A 20,917-nucleotide genomic window follows, 5' to 3' on the forward strand; every position below is an offset into this window, starting at 1 on the left:
ATTGTATTTTGAGTGGAACATTTTTGTAAAAAAAATAGTTTGAAAAATATAATTTTATATAGTTATTAATATTTCTACTTTCGAATATGCTTTAAATTGTACACATAATATCACAATAGTTTATGAGATTTTCTTTATTTTAAAGATATGAATTATTTTTTTATAAGAAAAGAAGGTTATCTTTTTTTTTACCATTTTAAGAATTAAGCGTACGAAAATTTGTACTTTTTTATGAGATTAGAAAAATTATAAGTTGAGAAAATATATGTATTTTTACATGGATATTTTAATAAAATAATAGTGTATGTATTGATTTTATATGGTACCACATGACCATGATAGTAAGGTGTATAAAGTGTATAAAAATAAGTAAAATTTTAAGTAATTTGAGATATTTCTTAATTACGCGAGTAATTGGTTAATTACCGGATAGCGGAATATTACCTAATTAATTAATTAACTATAGGATAAGATTAAAATCCCCATCCCACCCCCACGTGGCAGCAAGAAGCTAAACAAACAAATGACTAAGGGTCATTTGGAATTAGGTGGCAACCTAATGTATGGATTTCAAGACACATCATTTATGATCTTAACTACAAGTAACATTTCATTTTCAACAAATAGATTCCTAAATTCCCTACACAACTATAATCAATAAACATGAGCTTAGCACCTTATCAATATAATTTCTTACAAATTCCTACTAACATGAGCTTTTGCACTAATGGAATCTAGAATCATTGTTATACATGCATATCCTACCTTAGGATTCATGGTATTTTCAATGGCACATTATCTTAGAATGATGGATGACGGTTATGTATGGATATCTACGGATTGGCTTACCTCTATATTAGACTCCTATTCTCCCCTTACACAAGATAAAATGGATATCATGCAAGGAGTTCTTGTTTTGCGTCAACACACTCCAGAGTCTGAAAATAAAAGAGCATTTTCATCTAGATGGAACAGTTGACAGGTATGTTAAGGCTATCACTTCTTTCCTTTTGGCATGATCCGTACGATACAAATGAAACAGCAAATGCACAACTTCTATAAATGACTCTATTCATAGAAATACTAGAGGTTCCTATGTTCTTGATTCCCCATATATATTTTTATTCAATCATCGGTTCATAGGTTTCAAAAATACGTAAGTTGGTAAAGTTTATTTCATGATATTAATCAGAAGCATAATGGTCTTATGGCGTACCAAGAGATTTTATTAACGTATTTCATTTGAATTTTATGCATTTATACATGCATATAACCCATGACCAGATGACGTTATATACACTTATATATATATATATATATATATATATATATATATATAGGATATGGGAAAGGCTATGGCGTTATATATGCACCACCACCTGATCAGGTGGTATACATTGTTGATTTTGCCTGCAGTGGCTGAGATGATATGATGGGATGCCCTCAGAGGCCTAATGATATTATGAAACATGTACCTATGCACGCATGACATTCATAAGCATATGCATGACACTATAATTATTTCAAGAATTGCAGAGTTACCTAGACTTACAGGTTGAGTCATTTATTCTATATTTCTTCTATGTCTATTACGTAGTTATTTATGTGCCTTACATACTCAGTACATTATTCGTCCTGACGTTCTTTTGTTGGGGATACATTCATGCCTATAGGTATAGATAATCAGTTTGAAAAGCCCTCACAGTTGACGAGATTGGCTTCAGCGAAGGATGGGTAAGACTCTACCTCATTCGGAGTCCAGCCGAGTCTATGAGTCAACGTGTCAGAATTTTACTACAGACTTATGGGTAGGCCGGTACCCTATCCCATTTGATGTCAAATAATCTTAGAGGCTTCATAGACAGAGGTTACTTTTGTACAGTACGTCAGAGGCCTTGATGGCCATATGTATTCATGTTTTAAGAAAAATGGTTCAGTGATACAGTGGTTTCCCACTTACAGTTATACATTATGAGTTGTAGCCATGTGGGCCCATGATAGTTACAAAAGGAATGGGTCCAGCTAACTCAAACTATGTATGTTCTAGTTTTGGTTGAACGATCATGAGTTATAGAGTGGTTCGCTTGGGCCAGCACGGCACCGGGTGCCAGCCACGCTTCCCCAAGTTCGGGGTGTGACAAAAGAGACAACAGAGTCCATGCGTAGCTACTATTATGCCTATATCTGAGTAGTCCTAGGTAACATCATGCTTTATTGATATTGTTGTTGATGCCTTGAGAAGAAATAAGTTTGAGGTTGCGTAATAATTGTGTTGAAAGGTATTTTAATTGAGGAATTTAAGAATTTAACTGCTACCGTTAACCTTAGTACTTTCAAAAAGAATTGGGGAATGTTATAACAACTTAAGGAATCTATGTGTAACCGCATCGCATGTATGTTTCGCAAGCGGGGAGAAATTACCTCAAAATCTTCACGTTGAATTGTCTCAATTTTTGAAAAGGATTTGAATTATTAATAAATTTATATTTGACCGCGTCGCATGTATGATTTGTGAGCGGGGAAATTCCTTAAATTTATATTTGACCGCGTCACATGTATGATTTGCGAGCGGGGTATTTACTTCTATTACTCTCATGGGAGCGGGCCGATCGCCTCGACAGGTTAATAGATACATCTATGGTTCACGCCGTTCGACCCTCGGTAGTGCACAATTTACTTTTATGTTGGATCGGGCCGTATGCCTCGGTATTTCCTATATATATACCTATGTATTATACTCCTGGAATCGTGCGTAACACTTGGCTAGAAGCCGGTTCATATTAGGGACTTTTCCCTGAATTAAATCCTGATAAATTCCTTAACAGAAGCCACTATAATTGTATATATATGCTCCGGTTACAGAGGGAAACTTGCTAACTGAAAACTTGAGTAAAATTATAAAGAAGGGGGATGGTACTATGTGTTTTATACATGTTTATTTCATATATTCGCCCTGTTTCATACTTAATCGCTTCTTTACTGTAATGACATTAATGGACCATTAGTAAGCGTCGAAGTCGATCTCTTGTCTCTACATCTTCGAGATTAGACAGAATACTTACTGAGTACATGTTGTTTTTGTACTCATGCTACACTTGATGTGCATTTTTGTTGCACAGGAACATGTGCCTCTAGTGGCCTAATAGGCGTAGCAGCATGGATGATACAGAGACTTAGGTGAACTGCATCTCTCGAGGCGACCCGCATCCAACATAGTCTCTTTCAGTGCATTGTATTTACTTTCTGTCCAAATTTGTATTCCGGACAGTTATTGTACTTCATTTGATTTCCTAGTGATTGCCATGTACTTGTGACACCGGGTTCTAGGATGATTTTGAGATTTTTTTCAATAAATAAATTTTGTAGAGACATCATTATTTATTCAGTGGAGTTTATTATTTATTGTTTAATGTTTATAAGAAATGATTCGAAATTATTAAAATGAGAATTTACTAGTAATATGGTATTGGCTTGCCTAATAGTGGTGTCCGGCGCCATCATGCCCCTTAGTGGATTTTGGGTCGTGACATGTATGATATTATTACACTTGTGCGCATGTTTGGTTTGGAGCCCGAGGGATCGTATGAGTTTCGGATAGGTTACAAACCATTTGAACTTAGAATGAATTGCTGGTTTTGGCTACTGCTGATAGCTGGTGTCATGTGCTTCACGATTGCGAAGCCTCTCTCGTGATCGTGAAAGCGAATCTGGGTTGGGGAGGAGTTTCTTCTTCGCGAACGTGAGGAGCTGGTCGCAAATGCAAAGTAGTGGGGGGGGGGTGTTACCCTTCGCGAACACGTCCTTAATCTCGCAAACGCGTAGGGTTAATGGGCCTGGGAGGGGGAGCAGGGGTTTGTTCTACGCGAACACGAGCCTAGGCTTGCGAACGCGATGACTAGGAGGGACAGACCATCGCGTACACGTGCAACCCCTCGCGAACGCGAAGCCCTTTGGCTGCTGCTGCTTCGCGATCACGTCAGGTGTCTCGCAAACGCGTTGAACACTTGACGCCTAGACTTTAAAATGTTCCAACATGGGATTTCACCCATTTTCACCATCTTCTCATTAGAGCTTGTCCTAGAGGCGATTTGGAAGAGAAAGTTTATCACCATTTCATATGTTAGTATACTTTAACTCGTTTTCTTCCATTTCCATCAACACCCATTAATTTCTAAACATAATCTATGCTCTTTCATGGTTGAAAATTAGGGATTTGGGTAAAATTGGAGGGAGGGGGTTTGTAAAATTGAGATTTAGACCTTAAATTGAGGAAGAATTTCAAAATTAATCAGATAATCGGGCTCGGGGGTAATGAGTAATTGGGTTTTTGTCCGAATCTCGAATTTTGACCAAGCTAGCCAGGGGTTGACTTTTGTTGACTTTTTGGGAAAAGTGTAAAGATCTTAGCTTTATGTATTGTAATTAATTTTCCTCGAACTGTATGTTGATATTAAATCGATTTTGGTTTGATTCGGTTGGTTCATAGGTGAATTTTAGAGGAAAGCGCCTGGTTGAGCTTTGATTTGCTTGCGAAATGAGGTAAGTGTTGGGTCTAACCTTGATTTGAGGGAATTAGGTGTAATGACCCGACTGGTCGTTTTCCTTTCTAGAACCTCGTTCCCCTAAATAAGACATCCCGCACTTGATTTAACTGATTTACGACTTGCGGGGATGATTGGTTCGGGATTTGTAAGAGTTTGGATTGAAATCAGAACACTTAGTTTCTTAAGGTTAGCTTAAAACGTCAAGTTTGACTTTGGTCAACATTTTTAGTAAACGAACCCGGACTTGTGTTTTGACAGTTTCGGAGGGTCTGTAGTAAAATATGGGACTTGGGCGTATGCCCGTAATCGAATTCCAAGGTTCCTAGCCCGAGTAATGAATTTTTGTTAAAACTAGTTAAACTAAAAATCTAAGGATATAAAGAAATGGAATAATGTTTGATCATGTTGATATCGTTCCCGTATGTTGGTTCTGGAGCCCAATATAGGTCCAATATAACATTTAAGTCATGTCTGTGAAATTTGGTGAGAAACATGACTGATTTGACGTGATTCGGACGTCCGATTGAAAAATAGGAATTTCAAATATTCTTAAGGATTTCATGTGTTTTGGTGCTAAATCTGTAGTTTTAGATGTTATTTTGGCGATTTGATCGCACGAGCAAGTTGGTATGATGTTGTTAGACCTGTGGGAGTATTTGGCGTAGAGCCCCGACGGCTCGGTGAGTTTCAAATGTGGGGGAGGAGACCTGTTGTTAGATTTCTGGTGTTTTTGGTTGCTGCAGCAGATCTTGCAATTGCGAGAGATTTGTTCGCAAATGTGAACCTCACATTTTTGAGGAGGGATTCACAATTCTAAAGGAACCCGAACCAGGCAGAGTTCGCATTTGCGATAACTCTGCCGTATTTGCGATCCCATCAGAAGTCGCAATTGTGACTCTTTGGTCGCATTTGCGACCACAGTAGCATAAGCCCAGGTTTTGCATTTGCAAGGCTCTTGTTGCATTTGCAAACGTGGTGTCGCAAATGCGACATCAGAGGGCTGTGTCCAGCTTTTAAAAAGGGGACTTAGGCCATTTATTTCATTTTACTTCTACACTTAGGCGATTTGGGAGCTTCAATGAGGGGATTTCAACCTAGCATTGTGAAGTAAGTTATTTTTACTTAATGTGACTTTAATACATGGATTTTAGGTAGATTAACACACAAAAATTAGTAAAAATCATTGGATTTGAGTAAAACCTAGGGTTTTGATAAAAACAAGATTTAACCACGAAATTTGTTATGGAATGAAGTAGAAATTATATATTCTTTATCCTTAGGTTATGGGTAACGACTTCCCTCATTGATTTTCGGAATCGGGGCACGTGGGCCCGGAGATGGATTTTAGGAAACTTGTGTTTAGGGTTGGAGAATTACTTTACTAATTAGAATACGAACTCTCGAGCTTGTATTGACTAGTTCCTATCTCGTTTAATTAGTTTTGGGATCGTTCGGCTCCAAGTTGAGTGTTTGAGCACGATCTTGATATTGGAAGTAAGCTTTGGAGCGAGGTGAGTCTTCTTTCTAACCTCGTAAGACGGAATTGTCCCCATAAGTGTGTTAACTAATTATTTGCTCCTAATTGCGGAGGCTACGTACACACGAGGTGACTACAGTCTGTACGTAGCTACTATTATGTTAATTGTACGGGTAGTTTAGGCCCCGTATCATGCCATTTGCAAATGTTTATATCCTTTCATGCTAATGAGATCACTTAGGACATGTTAGGGATTGCAAATAAATATATATGATCGTATACACTTACTTGAGGACTTGTATGAATTTATTTGACTATGAGTGCACCTTATGTGCTTTCTTGATGATAATTGGCAAATTGTGGATCGGCCGATCACCTCAGTAGAAATAGATGCATCTATGGTTCGCGCCATTCGACCCTCTGGTAGTGCATAGTTTCTTTTATGTTGGACCGGGCCGTACGACCTCAGCATAATGTGCGCGTGATAATTATTTGAAATCTTATACCTACTCTGTTAAATTCCTTGAAGTGCAATTATTATAAAACATGGCTGAAACTGATATACTGTTCTCTGTAAACTCTAAGCTTGCTATTATGTCCATGCTATCCATGCTTAGTGAAATCTTTAATCATTATTGGTATTGACCTTAGTAAGTGTCAAGTCGACTTTCGTCACTACTTCTTCGAGGTTAGATTAGATACTTGCTGGGTACATGTTGTTTATGTACTGATACTACGCTTATGTACTTAATTGTACAGGATCTGAGGTAGGTACATCTGGCTACCAGTCTGGTGCACATTCTTGATAGTAGGCCGAGATTCCACGGTGAGCTGCTCCCTTCCTATGCGGCTCAGTAGCATGGTGGAGTCTCTCTTTGTTTTTGACTGTCTATTCTATTTCAGACAGTAGGATAGATTTATTCTTTTGTATATTCTACTAGATGCCTATATACTTGTGAAACCAGGTGTTGGCACACACATTGGTAGACTATTCTTTTGGGTTGTATAACCATTATTTTATGTTGCTAATTATCACTTGTTTTACATTAAAATTAAGAAAATGATGGAATTATTTTGGTAAAGTAAAATGAGAACTCACTAATATTTTCGGGTTGGCTTGCCTGGCAATGGTTTTGGGCACCATCACTACCTGTAATGGAATTGGGTCGTGACAACATGGTATTAGAGCACTAGGTTTGAGTAGATTTCACAAGTCATGGGCAAACCTAATAGAATCTTGCGAATCGATACGGAGACGTCTGTATTTATCTTTGGGAGGCTATAGGTTGTTAGGAAACTACTATTTATTCAATTCCTATCGTGCAATGGTCGGCATACTAAATTTACCCTATTCTATTCTCTCACAGATGGTGAGGACGCACACAACAGATGTTCTAGACCCGGGAGGAGCTGCTCCCCCCGTTGCTAGAGGCTGAGGCTGAGGCCGGGGGAGGGCACAAGCCTGAGGTAGGGGCGATGGCATCCCAGAGCTGTCCCAGTAGCACCACTGGCGGATCCTGTGAGAGATCCTATCATTGAGGAGTAGGGCAATATGACCGCAACTGAGCCTACACCGGCGGACTTCATGAAAGCACCGGGTTTCCAGGAGGTCATGGGCCGTATGTTGCGGTTCATGGACACCATGACTCAGGCTGGTTTATTTCCAGCGGATCCAGCTATATCCCAGGCAGGAGGGGGAGCACAGACCCCTACTGCTCAGGCTCCTGGTCATGCAGTTGCAGTGTATCAGACTCCGGGTGCACTACGCGTGGATGGGGCCTAGCCAGTTGTTGTAGTGGCACCTGAGCCCAAATCAGCTGTAGATGGTGATTCACAGAAGTTATTGGATAGATGGATTAGGTTGCACCCTCCTATCTTCGGGGGTAAGTGTCATGTGGATGCCCAAGATTCATCGATAGGTGCAAGGACAGACTGCACAACATGAGGATATTAGAGTCTCAAGGAGTTGACTTCACTACTTTCCAACTTGAGGGCAGGGCCCATAGATGGTGACAATCTTATGTTCTTGGCAGGTAAGCAGGTTCTCCTCCCCTCACTTGGGGTCAGTTCACACAGTTATTCCTGGATAGGTATATCCTACCCTCTAAGAGGGAAGAGCTACGGTATCAGTTTGAGTAGCTTGAGCAGGGTCAGATGTCGGTGGCCGACTATGAGGCGAGGTTTTCTAAGTTATCTCACCATGCACTGATGATACTTCCTACTAACGCAGAGAGGGTGCAGAGGTTCGTTGCAGGTTGCATTCTGGCGTTAGGGCCAACATGGCCCGAGAGGTGGAGATGGGGACTCCTTATTAGCTAGTGGTGGATATTTCTTAGAGGATTGAGGGCTACCATCTGAGAGGTAGGGAGCAGATGCAACAGGACAAGAGGGCTAAATTCTCCGGAGAGTTCAGAGGTGGCCCAGCTAGGGGTAGAGGTCAGTTTGGGAGGGGTCAGCCTAGCAGGACCCCATATTCAGCACCACCACCTCCTCGAGGTGCTCCAGTGTGCCCCTATTTTAGCATCATACCAGAGAGTTCTTACCGCCCGCCACCTATTCAGGGTTCCTTCAGTAGGTATTCAGGTCCCTAGGGTTCTTCTAATTCCTATTTCAGTGCTATGCCGGAGGGTTCATACCGTCCACCAACTATTCAAGTTTCTTCTAGTGGGTCTACAGGCCATCAGGGTCAGCAATCAGGGCAGTAGGTCCCCGCATTGTAGGGTTATTTTGAGTGCAGAGACCTTGGTCATATGAGGAGATATTGCCCCAGGCTTCGGGGCAAGGCAGTGCAGCAGGGTCAGCAGCCCATGATTACAATATCGGTTGCCCAGCCGCCTAGAGGCGGGGGTCATGCCAACAGGGGTCGTCCTAGAGGTAGAGGCTAGACAGGGAGTGGTCAGCTAGCTACTGCTCAGACAAGTGGAGGCCAGCTAGCCAGTGCTCCATCCAGATTCTATGCCATTTCGGCCAGTCTAGATGCATTGGCCTCAGATGTCATTATCACGGGTATTATTTCCGTCTGCGGTAGGGATGCTTTAGTGCTATTTGATCTAGGGTCTACCTATTCATATGTGTCATCTTTGTTTGCTCATTTCCTGGATATTCCTCGTGAGCCTTTGGGTACTCCTATTCATGTGTCCACTCATACGGGCGAATCTGTGGTTGTGGATCAGATCTACTAGTCCTGTGTGGTCACATTTTGTGGTTTCGAGACTAGAATGGATCTCTTATTGCTTGATATGACTGACTTTGAGGTCATCCTGGGCATGGATTGGTTATCCTCATATCACGCCATCCTAGATTGCCATGCCAAGATAGTTACATTAGCAATGCCAGAGTTGCCAAGGTTGGAGTGTAAGGGTTCCTCAGTAAATACACCTAGTCGGGTTAACTCTTTTCTGAAGACTCTACATATGATCGATAAGGGTTGTTTGGCTTATCTAGCCTATCTTCGGACACCATGTAGTATCTCCAACGATTGATTCAGTTCTAAAAGTCAGGGAGTTCACCGATCTGTTTCCTTCTAACCTTCCCCGCGTGCCATCGGATCGTGATATTGATTTCTATATTGATTTGGCTCTAGGTACCCAGCCTATATCTATTCCACTATACCATATGGACCCAAAAGAGTTGAAAGAGTTGAAAGAGCATCTTGAGGGGTTGTTAGCAAAGGGGTTTGTTAGACAAAGTGTGTCACCTTGGGGTGCACCAGTGTTGTTTGTAAAGAAGGATGGGACCATGTAGATGTGCATTGATTACTGCCAGTTGAACAAGGCTACCATCAAGAACAAGTACCTGTTGTTGCGCATTGATGATTTGTTTGACCAATTGCAAGGTGCTAGGGTGTTCTCTAAGATCGATTTGAGATCAAGGTACCATTAGTTGAAGATTTAGGACTCAGATGTTCTGAAGACTGCCTTCCATACTAGATATGGTCATTATAAGTTTTTGGTGATGTCCTTTGGCTTGACTAATGCCCCAGTAGCGTTTATGGACTTGATGAACAGGGTGTTAAGACCTTATATAGATTCGTTTGTTATCGTCTTCATTGACGACATCTTAATACACTCACATAGCTTGGGGAAGCACGAGCATCTTTTGAGGGTAGTGCTTCAGACCTTGCGAGAGTAGAAGCTATATGCTAATTTCTCCAAGTATGAGTTTTGGCGAGAGTTAGTGGCATTTTTTAGGCATATTGTGTCAGGAGAGGGTATTAAGGTGGATCCCAAGAAGATTGAGGCAGTTCAGATTTGGCCACGTCCTACTTCAGTGACCGAGATCAGGAGTTTCCTGGGGTTAGCAGGTTATTATCGTCGATTCGTGAAGGGCTTTTCATCTATTGCATTACCTCTGACTATATTCACCCAGAAAAGTGCTACTTTCTATTGGTCCGATGATTGTGAGGCGAGCTTTCAGAAGCTCAAGACGACCTTGACTACAACACCAGTCCTAGTGTTACCTTCCAGTTCGGGGATGTATACCGTATATTGTGATGCTTCACGCATTGGCTTGGGTTGTATATTGATGCAGGGGGCAAGTTATTGCATATGCTTCGTGTCAACTGAAGATTCATGAGAAGAATTATCCTGTGCATGATTTAGAGTTGTCCGCGATTGTTTATGCTCTTAATATATGGAGGCATTATCTATATAGGGTGTCATGTGAGGTGTATACTGATCATCGCAACTTACAACATTTGTTCAAGCAGAGGGATCCCAATTTGAGGCAGCGTAGATGGCTTGAGGTACTGAGGGATTATGACATCACCATTCTTTATCATCTGGGCAAGGCAAATGTTGTCGCGGATGCCTTAGGCAGGAAAGCAGAGAGTATGGGTAGCTTGGCATTCATTCCAGCAGAGGAGAGGCCACTATCTTTGGACATTCAGTCCTTGGCTAATAGAATTGTGAGGTTGGATATTTTAGAGCCCAACCGAGTCCTTGCGTGTGTTGTAGCTCAGTCTTCATTATTAGAGCAAATCAAGAGTCGACAGTTGGATGATCCACATTTGGCAGTTCTTAGAGAGACGGTGCTACAGGATAGTGCCAAGGAGGTTTCTATTGGCGAGGATGGTGTTCTGCAACTCCAGGGTCACCTATGTGTTCCTAATGTTGATGGCCTAAGGTAGAGGATTCTAGAGGAGGCACACAGTTCATGGTATTCCATTCATCCGGGTGCTACAAAGATGTATCGTGACTTGAGGCAGCATTACTGGTGGCGGCGGATGATGAAAGACATAGTAGAGTATGTGGCTAGGTATTTGAATTGCCAGCAGGTTAAGTATGAACTCCAGAGGCCAGGTGTCCTACTTCAGCAGATGCCTATCCCTGAGTGGAAGTGGGAGCGCATTACTATGGACTTCATAGTTGGGTTGCCCCGAACCTTGCGGAAGTTTGATGCAGTGTGGGTCATTGTTGACAGGTTGACCAAGTCGGAACACTTTATTCCGGTTGTGACTATTTATACTTCAGAGAGGTTGGCTTAGATTTACACTGGGGAGATAGTCCAGTGGCACGGTGTGCCTGTTTCCATCATATCAGATAGAGGCCCTCAGTTCTCTTCCCATTTTTGGAGAGCCATTCAGAGTGAGTTAGGGACCCGTGTGGAGCTCAACACAACATTCCATCCTCAGACCGACGGACAGTCAGAGCGGACAGTTCAGATTTTGGAGGACATGCTTAGAGCATCTGTGATTGACTTTGGAGGACAATGGGATTAGTTCTTGCCATTGACTGAGTTAGCTTACAACAATAGTTACCAATCCAGCATCGAGATGGCCATATTTGAGCCTTTATACGATCGGCGATATCGTTTCTTATTGGGTGGTTTGAGCTCGGAGAGGCTAAGCTGTATGGTACAGATTTGGTGAGAGATGCCTTGCAGAAGGTGAAGTTGATTCAGGAAAGACTTCTCAAAGCTCAGTCCATACAGAAGAGTTACGCGGATCAAAAGGCGTGTGATGTATCATTCATGATCGGCAAGAAGGTCCTCTTGAAATATTTGCCAATGAAGGGTATCATGAGATTCGGGAAGGAGGGAAAGTTGAGCCCAAGCTTTATTGGCCCATTTGAGGTGTTGAGACGAGTTGGGGAGGTTGCTTATGAGCTTGCTTTACCTCATAGCTTATCGGGAGTTCATCCAGTTTTTCACATGTCTGTGCTTCGGAGGTATCACGTCGACTTGTCTCATGTGTTAGACTTCAGTACTATTTAGCTGGATGAGAGTTTATGTTACGAGGAGGATCCAGTTACCATTATTGAGAGGAAGGATTACCAGTTGAGGTCCAAGAGGATTTCCGCGGTAAAGGTCCAGTGGAGGGGCCAACCAGTCAAGGAGGTGACCTGGGAGTCCAATGAGGACATGCCGAGCAGATACCCCCATTTTTTCCCTAGCTCAGGCACTTTTCTATGTCCCTTCGAGGGCGAACGTTTGTTTAAGAGGTGGAGAATGTAACGACCCAACTGGTCATTTTGCTTTCTAGAACCCCGTTCCCCAAAATAAGACTTCCTACACTTGCTTTAACTGATTTACGACTTGTGAGGATGGTTGGTTCGGGATTTGGAAGAGTTTGGATTGAAATCGGAATACTTAGTTCCTGCGGGAGTATTTGGTGTGGAGCCCCGAGGGCTCGGGTGAGATTCGGACGCGGGGGAGGAGTACAAAACACACCAGATTTCTAGTGTTTTTTGTTGTTGCAGCAGATCTCGTAATTGCGAGAGATTTGTTCGTAAATGCAAACCTCGCATTTGCAAGAAGGGGTTCGCAATTGCTAAGGAGCCCTACCCAAGAAGAGTTCGCATTTGCGATAACTCTGTCGCATTTGCGATCCCACCAGAAGTCATAATTGCTACTCCTGGGTCGCATTTGCGACCATAACAGCATAAGCCCTGTCTTCGCATTTGTGAGGCTTTTGTCGCATTTGCGAACCTGGTGTCGCAAATGCGACATCAAAGGGCTGTGTCCAGCTTTTAAAAACGGGACTTAGGCTATTCATTTCATTTAACTTCTACACTTGGGCGATTTGGGAACTTTCAAAGAGGGGATTTCAACCTAGCATTGTGAGGTAAGTTATTTCTACTCGATGTGAGTTTAATACTTGGGTTTTGGGTAGATTAACACACAAAAATTAGTAAAAATAATAGGATTTGAGTAAAACCTAGGGTTTTGATAAAAACAAGATTTAACAACGAAATTTCTTATGGAATGAAGTAGAAATTATATATTCTCGATCCTTAGGTTATGGGTAATGACTTCCCTCAAATATTTCCAGAATCCGGGCACGTGGACTCAGGGGTGGATTTTAGGAAACTTGTATTTAGGCTTTAATAGTTAGAATACGAACTCTCGAGCTTGTATTGACTAGTTCCTGCCTCGTTTAATTAGTTTTGGGATCGTTTGGCTCCAAATTGAGGGTTTGAGCGCGTTCTTGATATTGGAAGTAAGCTTTGGAGCGAGGTGAGTCTCCTTTCTAACCTTGTAAGAGGGAATTGTCCCCATAGGTGAGTTAACTAATTATGTGCTCCTAATTGTGGGGGCTACGTACGCACGAGGTGACGAGAGTCCGTGCGTAGCTACTATTATGTTAATTGTCCGGTGGTTTAGGACCTGTATCATACCATATTTGCAAATGGTTATATCCTTTCATGCTAATGAGATTACTTAGGATATTTTAGGGATTGAAAATAAATAAATATATGATCGTATACACTTACTTGAGGACTTGTATGAATTTATTTGACTATGAGTGCGCCTTTATGTTCTTTCTTAATGATAATTGACCAATTGTTGATCGGGCCGATCGCCTCGGTAGAAATAGATGCATCTATGGTTCGCGCCATTCGACCCTCAGGCAGCGCACAGTTTCTTTTATGTTGGACCGGGCCGTACAACCTCGGAATAATGTGCACATGATAATTATGTGAAATCTTGTTCATGACTTACTCTGTTAAATGCCTTGAAGTGCAATTATTATAAAACATGGCTGAAACTAATATATTGTTCACTGTAAACTCTAAGCTTGCTATTATGTCCATGCTATCCATGCATAGTGAAATATTTAATCATTATTGGTATTGACCTTAGTAAGTGTCAAGTCGACCCCTCGTCACTTCTTCTTCGAGGTTAGACTAGATACTTGTTGGGTACATGTTGTTTATGTACTGATACTACGCTTCTTTACTTAATTGTATAGAATTTGAGGCAGTGTCACGACCCGGATTTCCCACCCTCGGGAGTCGTGATGGCGCCTACTAATGCGAGCTAGACAAGCCAATCCTTAACTGCTTACTTCATTAACAATTTCTTCTTTTACCAATTATCAGTGATCACATGAAAGCAACAGAATTTAAATGATTATGCGGAAGACTTAAATTTAAGAATACGAAACCATAATGCGAGAATCAACATATGCCTTTACCCAAGAACTGGTGTCACATTACTCACGAACTTCTAAGAGTACTAAATACAACTGTTTGAAAGAAAAAAAAATATAAGTTGTTTTGTCTCGAAATACAGGAGATAACAGACTTGAATAAAAGATAGAGGAGACGCCGGGCCTGCAGACGCCTGGAAGGCTACCTCGGTGTCTCACAGGACTGAAGGCTGACCTCCGCGCTACTGCTGCTGTCCAATACCTGGATCTATGCAAAAGAGCACAGAGTGTAGTATCAGCACAATCGACCCCATGTGCTGGCAAGTGTCCAGCCTAACCTCGGCGAAGTAGTGACAAGGCTAGGACCAGACTCCAAATAGACCTATACGGTTCATATACATATATATATATATATATATATATATATATACAACGGAAAAGATATTCATAAATAACCAGTCAATGTGGGAAGGGGAAACATGCTGTGGGGAGGTAAACAGTTTCAAATAGAAATCCTCAACAACAAAAAGAAGCAGCAAAGCCAGGATATCAACAAGAATCAAAAGTCAACAATTTTCACGACATCACCCTTCGTGCTTTTACTCTCATTCTCACCAAAACAATACACGGCATCACCCTTTGCGCTTTACGCTCTTCCTCACCCAAACAACAATCACAAGGCAAATAGGGTAAGGGAATCTATAACCTCGAAGTAAATCAAATAACAAGAAGTAATGAAAGAAACAACATAACTCGGATATCAACAAGGAATCAGGAATCAACAAATGCACGGCATCACCCTTCGTGCTTTTACTCTCGTCCCCACCAAAACAATCATGTAATAAAAATATGCACGGCATCACCTTCGTGCTTTTACTCTCTTTACTCACCATATAATCAATAAAATCGGTACGGAATGGTACATCGTGCGGCACGGCATCACCCTCGTGCTTTATCACTCTTTCTCACCCAAACAACAAGCACAAACAAAGGGGCAAGGGAGTAGACAAATAACGGTAGAAATCCTTGCAAGGGAATACAATTAAGCAGCTAAATCCCGGCAAGGGAACACAATTAAGCAATTAAATCCCGGCAAGGGAACAATATCAATGTTCTCAGCTTCCCGGCAAGAGAGATAATCAACAAAACAACAAACGTCCCGGCAAGGGAGCAATTTAATAATTCTTTCTCTTTCTTTCACTTTCACTTCTCATCTCACTTTACCACCTGAGCCAACGCTCCATAGGGGTTCAATCATCTCGTATACTTTCACAATTCGTATTATAACTCGAGCCAACACTCCTCGAAGTGCAGGGATCAAAATTTCTTTCACATGCTTTTTACAATATATAGAAAATCATCATTAAGGCATGGAAGATACAACAAAAACAGAGTATCCGCAATATAAGGACTCACGGTCATACTAGACATCAACGTATAGATACTCGTCACCATGCCTATACGTCGTACTCGATAATTAGCACGTAGCAAATAAGACTCAACTCCTAATCCCTCAAGCTAAGGTTAGACCAAACACTTACCTCGATGCTTTGAACACCACTCAAGCCTCAATTATAACTTTACCCCTTGATTCCACCACCAATCCGCTCGAATCTAGTTACAAATTACTTAATTACATCAATAAGTGCTAAATGAATCAACCCCAATGCATGAAGATGAGTTTTCCCAAAGTTTTACTCAAAAAGTCAAAATCACCCCAGGCCCACGTGGTCGAAACCCGAGGTTCGGACCAAAACCCGTTTAACCATTCCCCTCGAATCCAAATGTATAATTTGTTTTGAAATCGGACCCCAAATTGAGGTCCAAATCCCCAATTTTTTGAAAAACCTAGGTTCTACCCAAAACACCCATTTTCCCCCATGAAAATCTTTGATTTTAAGTTGAAATCATGTTAAAAGATGTTAGGGAGTGAAGAAGATGAGTTAGAAATCACTTACCAATCGTTTTGGAGAAGAAAGGTTATTTAGAAAATCGCCTCTTATGTTTTGGGGTTTTGAAAAGTGTAAAAGTAACTAAATTTCACGTGTATTTATACCCTTCTGAAGCCCCCTGTGCGGACCGCGTTAAGCCGACCGTGGCCGCACAGCACCCACCGCAGATCGCGCAAAGCTGACCGCGGCCGCACAGCACCCACCGCGGACCGTGAAAAGGCGACTGCGGCCGCGCTGGCCCTTCCGCGGCCGCACACGATTCCTTGCAGGCCGCGCTAAAGGGTTCAGAGGCCTGCAATATTTTCCTGAACCTACAACATCTGATCTTTTAATCCTACGGCATCCCGGAACCTACTCGAAACTCACCCGAGCCCTCGAAGCTCTAACCCAAGTATGCACACTACTTCAAAAACACTCTACGAACATATTCGTGTGGTCAAATCGTCAATATAACATCATGAACATCGAATCAAGCCTCAACAACAATGGAATTTCTCAAATTTCCTTTTTAAACATCAATTCCCCAATTTGGGTCCAGATCGCATCAAACGACGTCCGTTTTTAACCAAACTTTATAGGAGTGATTTCAAACATCTATAAGACTTGTACCGGGTACCGGAACCAAAATACGGGCCCGATACCATAGTCTTCTAATCAGATTTCATTTCCAATTTCCTTAATCATTTCAAGAAAAAACAATTTCACTCAAAAATTCATTTCTCGGGCTTGGGACCTTAGAATTCGATTCCGGGCATACGCCTAAGTCCCATATTTTTCTACGGACCCTCCGAGACCGTCAAATCATGGGTCCGGGTCCGTTTACCCAAAATGTTGACCGAAGTCAAATTTATTCATTTTAATATTAGAACTTAGCATTTTCATAGCATTTCATGTATAAGCTTTTTGGCCACGCGCCCGGACTGCGCATGCAAATCAAGGCAACCCTAAATGAGGTTTTCAAGGCCTCGGAGACACAGAATTCAATTAGAAACCGGTGATGACCCTTCGGGTCGTCACATTCTCCACCTCTAAAACAACTGTTCGTCCTCGAAAGGACAAAAGAAGAAAGTACCTGAGTCGGAAAATAGATGAGGATAACGGCTCCGTATGTCGGACTCGGAGGCCCAGGTCGAAGCCTTAGGGGGCTGACCTTTCCACTGAACACGAATAGAAGGGAAATTCTTGGATCTCAACTGACGAATCTGTCGGTCTAGAATAGATATCGGCTTTTCCTCATAAGACAAGTCCTTATCCAACTGAACAGTACTGAAATCTAACACGTGGGATGGATTGTCGTGATATTTCCGAAGCATAGACACATGAAAAACTGGATGCACGGATGATAAGCTAGGTGGCAATGCAAGTCTATAAGCCACCTCTCCCACTCTATCAAAAATCTCAAAAGGACCGATAAACCTTGGGCTAAGCTTGCCCTTCTTCCCTAATCTCATCACGCCTTTTATAGGCGACACTCAAAGCAATACCCGCTCACCAACCATAAAAGCCACGTCTCGAACCTTGCGATCTGCGTAGCTCTTTTGCCTGGACTGAGCTGTACGAAGCCTATCCTGAATTATCCTGACTTTGTCCAAGGCCTCCTGAACCAGATTCGTACCCAACAACCGAGCCTCTCCCGGCTCAAACCATCCAACCGGAGATCGACACCACCTACCATATAAAGCCTCTTAAGGAGCCATCTGGATACTCGACTGGTAGCTGTTGTTGCAGGCAAACTCTGCTAAAGGCAAAAACTAATCCCACGAACCTCCGAAGTCAATAACACAAGCCTGGAGAATATCCTCCAATATTTGAATAGTTCGCTCGGACTGTCCATCCGTCTGAGGACAAAATGCTGTACTCAACTCAACCTGGGTGCCTAACTCTCGCTGAACTGCTCTCCAGAAGCGCGACGTGAACTACGTACCTCAGTCCGAAATGATAGATACCGGCACACTATGAAGGAGAACAATCTCCCGGATGTAGATCTCAGCTAACTTCTCGGACGAATAGGAGACTACCACAGGAATGAAATGCGCTGACTTGGTCAGCCTATCAACAATGACCCAAACTGCGTCGAACTTCCTCCGAGTCAGTGGAAGCCCAACAACGGAATCCATAGTGATCTGCTCCCATTTCCACTCGGGAAGCTCAATCCTCTGAAATAAACCACCAGGACTCTAATGCTTGTACTTAACCTGTTGACAATTCAAACACCGTGCCACATATGCCACAATATCTTTCTTCATTCTACGCCACCAATAATGTTGCCACAAATCCTGATACATCTTTGCGGCACCCGGATGAATCGAATACCGGGAACTATGGGCCTCCGCTAAGATCAACTCTCGAAGCCCATCCACATTAGGCACACAAACTCGACTCTGCAATCTCAGAACTCCATCATCGCCTAAGGTAACCTGCTTGGCACCTCCACGATGCACCGTGTTTCTAAGGACACACAAATGTGGATCATCAAACTGCCGATCACGGATACGCTTCAATAACGAAGAACGAGCGACCGTGCAAGCTAATACTCGACTAGACTCAGAAATATCCAACCTCACAAATATATTGGTCAAAGCCTGAACATCCAAAGCAAGCGGCCTCTCACCGACTGGAATATAAGAAAGACTGCCCATACTGGTTGGCTTTCTACTAAAAGCATTGGTCACCACGTTGGCCTTTCCCGGGTGATATAAGATATTGATATCATAATCCTTCAACAACTCCAACCACCTCCTCTGCCTCAAATTCAGTTCCTTTTGTTTGAACAAATACTGAAGACTCTTGTGATCGGTGAACACCTCACATGCCACGCCATACAGATAATGCCTCCAAATCTTCAATGCGTGAACAATGGCTTCCAACTCTAAATCATGCAATGGGTAGTTCTTCTCATGAATCTTCAACTGCCTTGAAGCATAGGCAATGACCTTGCCCTCCTGCATCAATACTGCACCAAGCCCAATGCGAGATGCATCACAATAAACGGTGTAAGGCCCTGAACCTATGGGCAGGACTAACACCGGTGCCGTAGTCAGAGCTGTCTTAAGCCTCAGAAAGCTCTCCTCACACTCGTCTGACCATCTAAACTAGGCACCCTTCTAAGTGAACCTGGTCACCGGGGCTGCAATGGATGAAAACCCCTCCACGAGCCGACGATAGTAGCCTGCCAATCCCAAGAAACTCCGAATCTCTGTAGCTGATGCTGGTCTAGGCCAGTTCTTGACCGCCTCAATCTTCTTCGGATCAACCTGAATACCCTCTGCGGATACAATATGACCCAGAAATGCAACTGAACTCAACCAGAACTCACACTTCGAAAACTTAGCATATAATTGACTATCCTTCAGAGTCTGAAGAACCACTCTGAGCTGTTGCTCGTGATCCTCCCCGCTGCGAGAATATATCAAAATATCATCAATGAAGACGATCACGAACGAATCCAAATAAGGCCTGAACACTCGGTTCATCAAATCCATAAAAGTTGCTGGGGCATTTGTCAACCCGAATGACATGACCAAGAAGTTATAATGCCCGTACCGAGTGCGGAATACTGTCTTAGGGACATCGGATGCCCTAATCCTCAACTGATGGTAGCCAGATCTCAAGTCAATCTTTGAAAATACCTTCGCACCCTGAAGCTGATCGAACAAATCATCAATCCTTGGAAGTGGATACTTATTCTTGATCGTGACCTTGTTTAATTTCCGGTAATCAATGCATATCATCATCGAACAATCCTTTTTCTTAACAAACAACATCGGCGCACCCCAAGGCGAAACGCTGGGTCTAATGAAACCCTTCTCAAGCAAGTCCTGTAACTGCTCCTTCAAATCTTTCAACTCAGACGGGGCCATACGGTACAGCGGGATAGAAATAGGCTGGGTGCCCGGAGCCAAATCAATGCAAATGTTGATATCCCTATCGGGTATCATACCCAGTAGGTCTGAGGGAAAAACCTCAGGAAACTCCCGAACAATGGGCACAGAATCAATAGAAGGGACCTCCGCACTAGAATCGCGAACATAAGCCAAATATGCCAAGCACCCCTTCTAGACCATACGCCGAGCCTTCACATACGAAATAACACTTCAGGTAGAATGACCAGGAGTCCCTCTCCACTCTAAACGAGGCACACCCGGTAAAGCTAAGGTCACTATCTTGGCATGACAGTCCAAGATGGCATGGTAAGGTGATAACCAGTCCATCCCCAAAATAACGTCGAAATCGATCATGTCTAAAAGCAATAAATCAACACAGGTCTCAAGACCCCCAATCACCACAATACAAGAGTGATGGACTCGATCGACCATGATAGAATCACCCACCGGTGTACATACATAAATAGGGACACTCAATGAATTACTAGGCATGACCAGGTACGGTGCAAAATAAGAGGATACATACGAATACGTAGACCCTGGATCAAATAACACTGAAGCATCTCTATCACAAACCAGAATAGTACCTGTAATAACTGCATCTGAAGCCTCAGCCTCAGGCCTAGCTGGAAGGGCGTAGCATCGGGGCTAGGGCCCACCACCCTGAACTACCTCTCTAGGACGGCCTG

At 42.6% G+C, this 20,917-nt stretch overlaps 1 protein-coding gene across 1 annotated transcript; it reads right to left on the reverse strand.

Moving 5' to 3' along the window:
• Nucleotides 1–18,269: 18,269 nt before the first annotated feature.
• Nucleotides 18,270–20,204, reverse strand: LOC138871148 (uncharacterized). The gene is made up of 3 exons (XM_070149007.1): nucleotides 19,974–20,204; nucleotides 18,720–19,085; nucleotides 18,270–18,500 (listed from the first exon to the last, which is right to left on the reverse strand). Exons 1-3 carry the CDS (start codon nucleotides 20,202–20,204, stop codon nucleotides 18,270–18,272), a joined length of 828 nt encoding a protein of 275 aa, XP_070005108.1.
• Between the last annotated feature and the right edge of the window lie 713 nt (nucleotides 20,205–20,917).

The sequence above is a fragment of the Nicotiana sylvestris genome, chromosome 6 (genome assembly GCF_000393655.2).
Source record: "Nicotiana sylvestris chromosome 6, ASM39365v2, whole genome shotgun sequence".
In the NCBI taxonomy this organism is placed as follows: domain Eukaryota; kingdom Viridiplantae; phylum Streptophyta; class Magnoliopsida; order Solanales; family Solanaceae; genus Nicotiana; species Nicotiana sylvestris.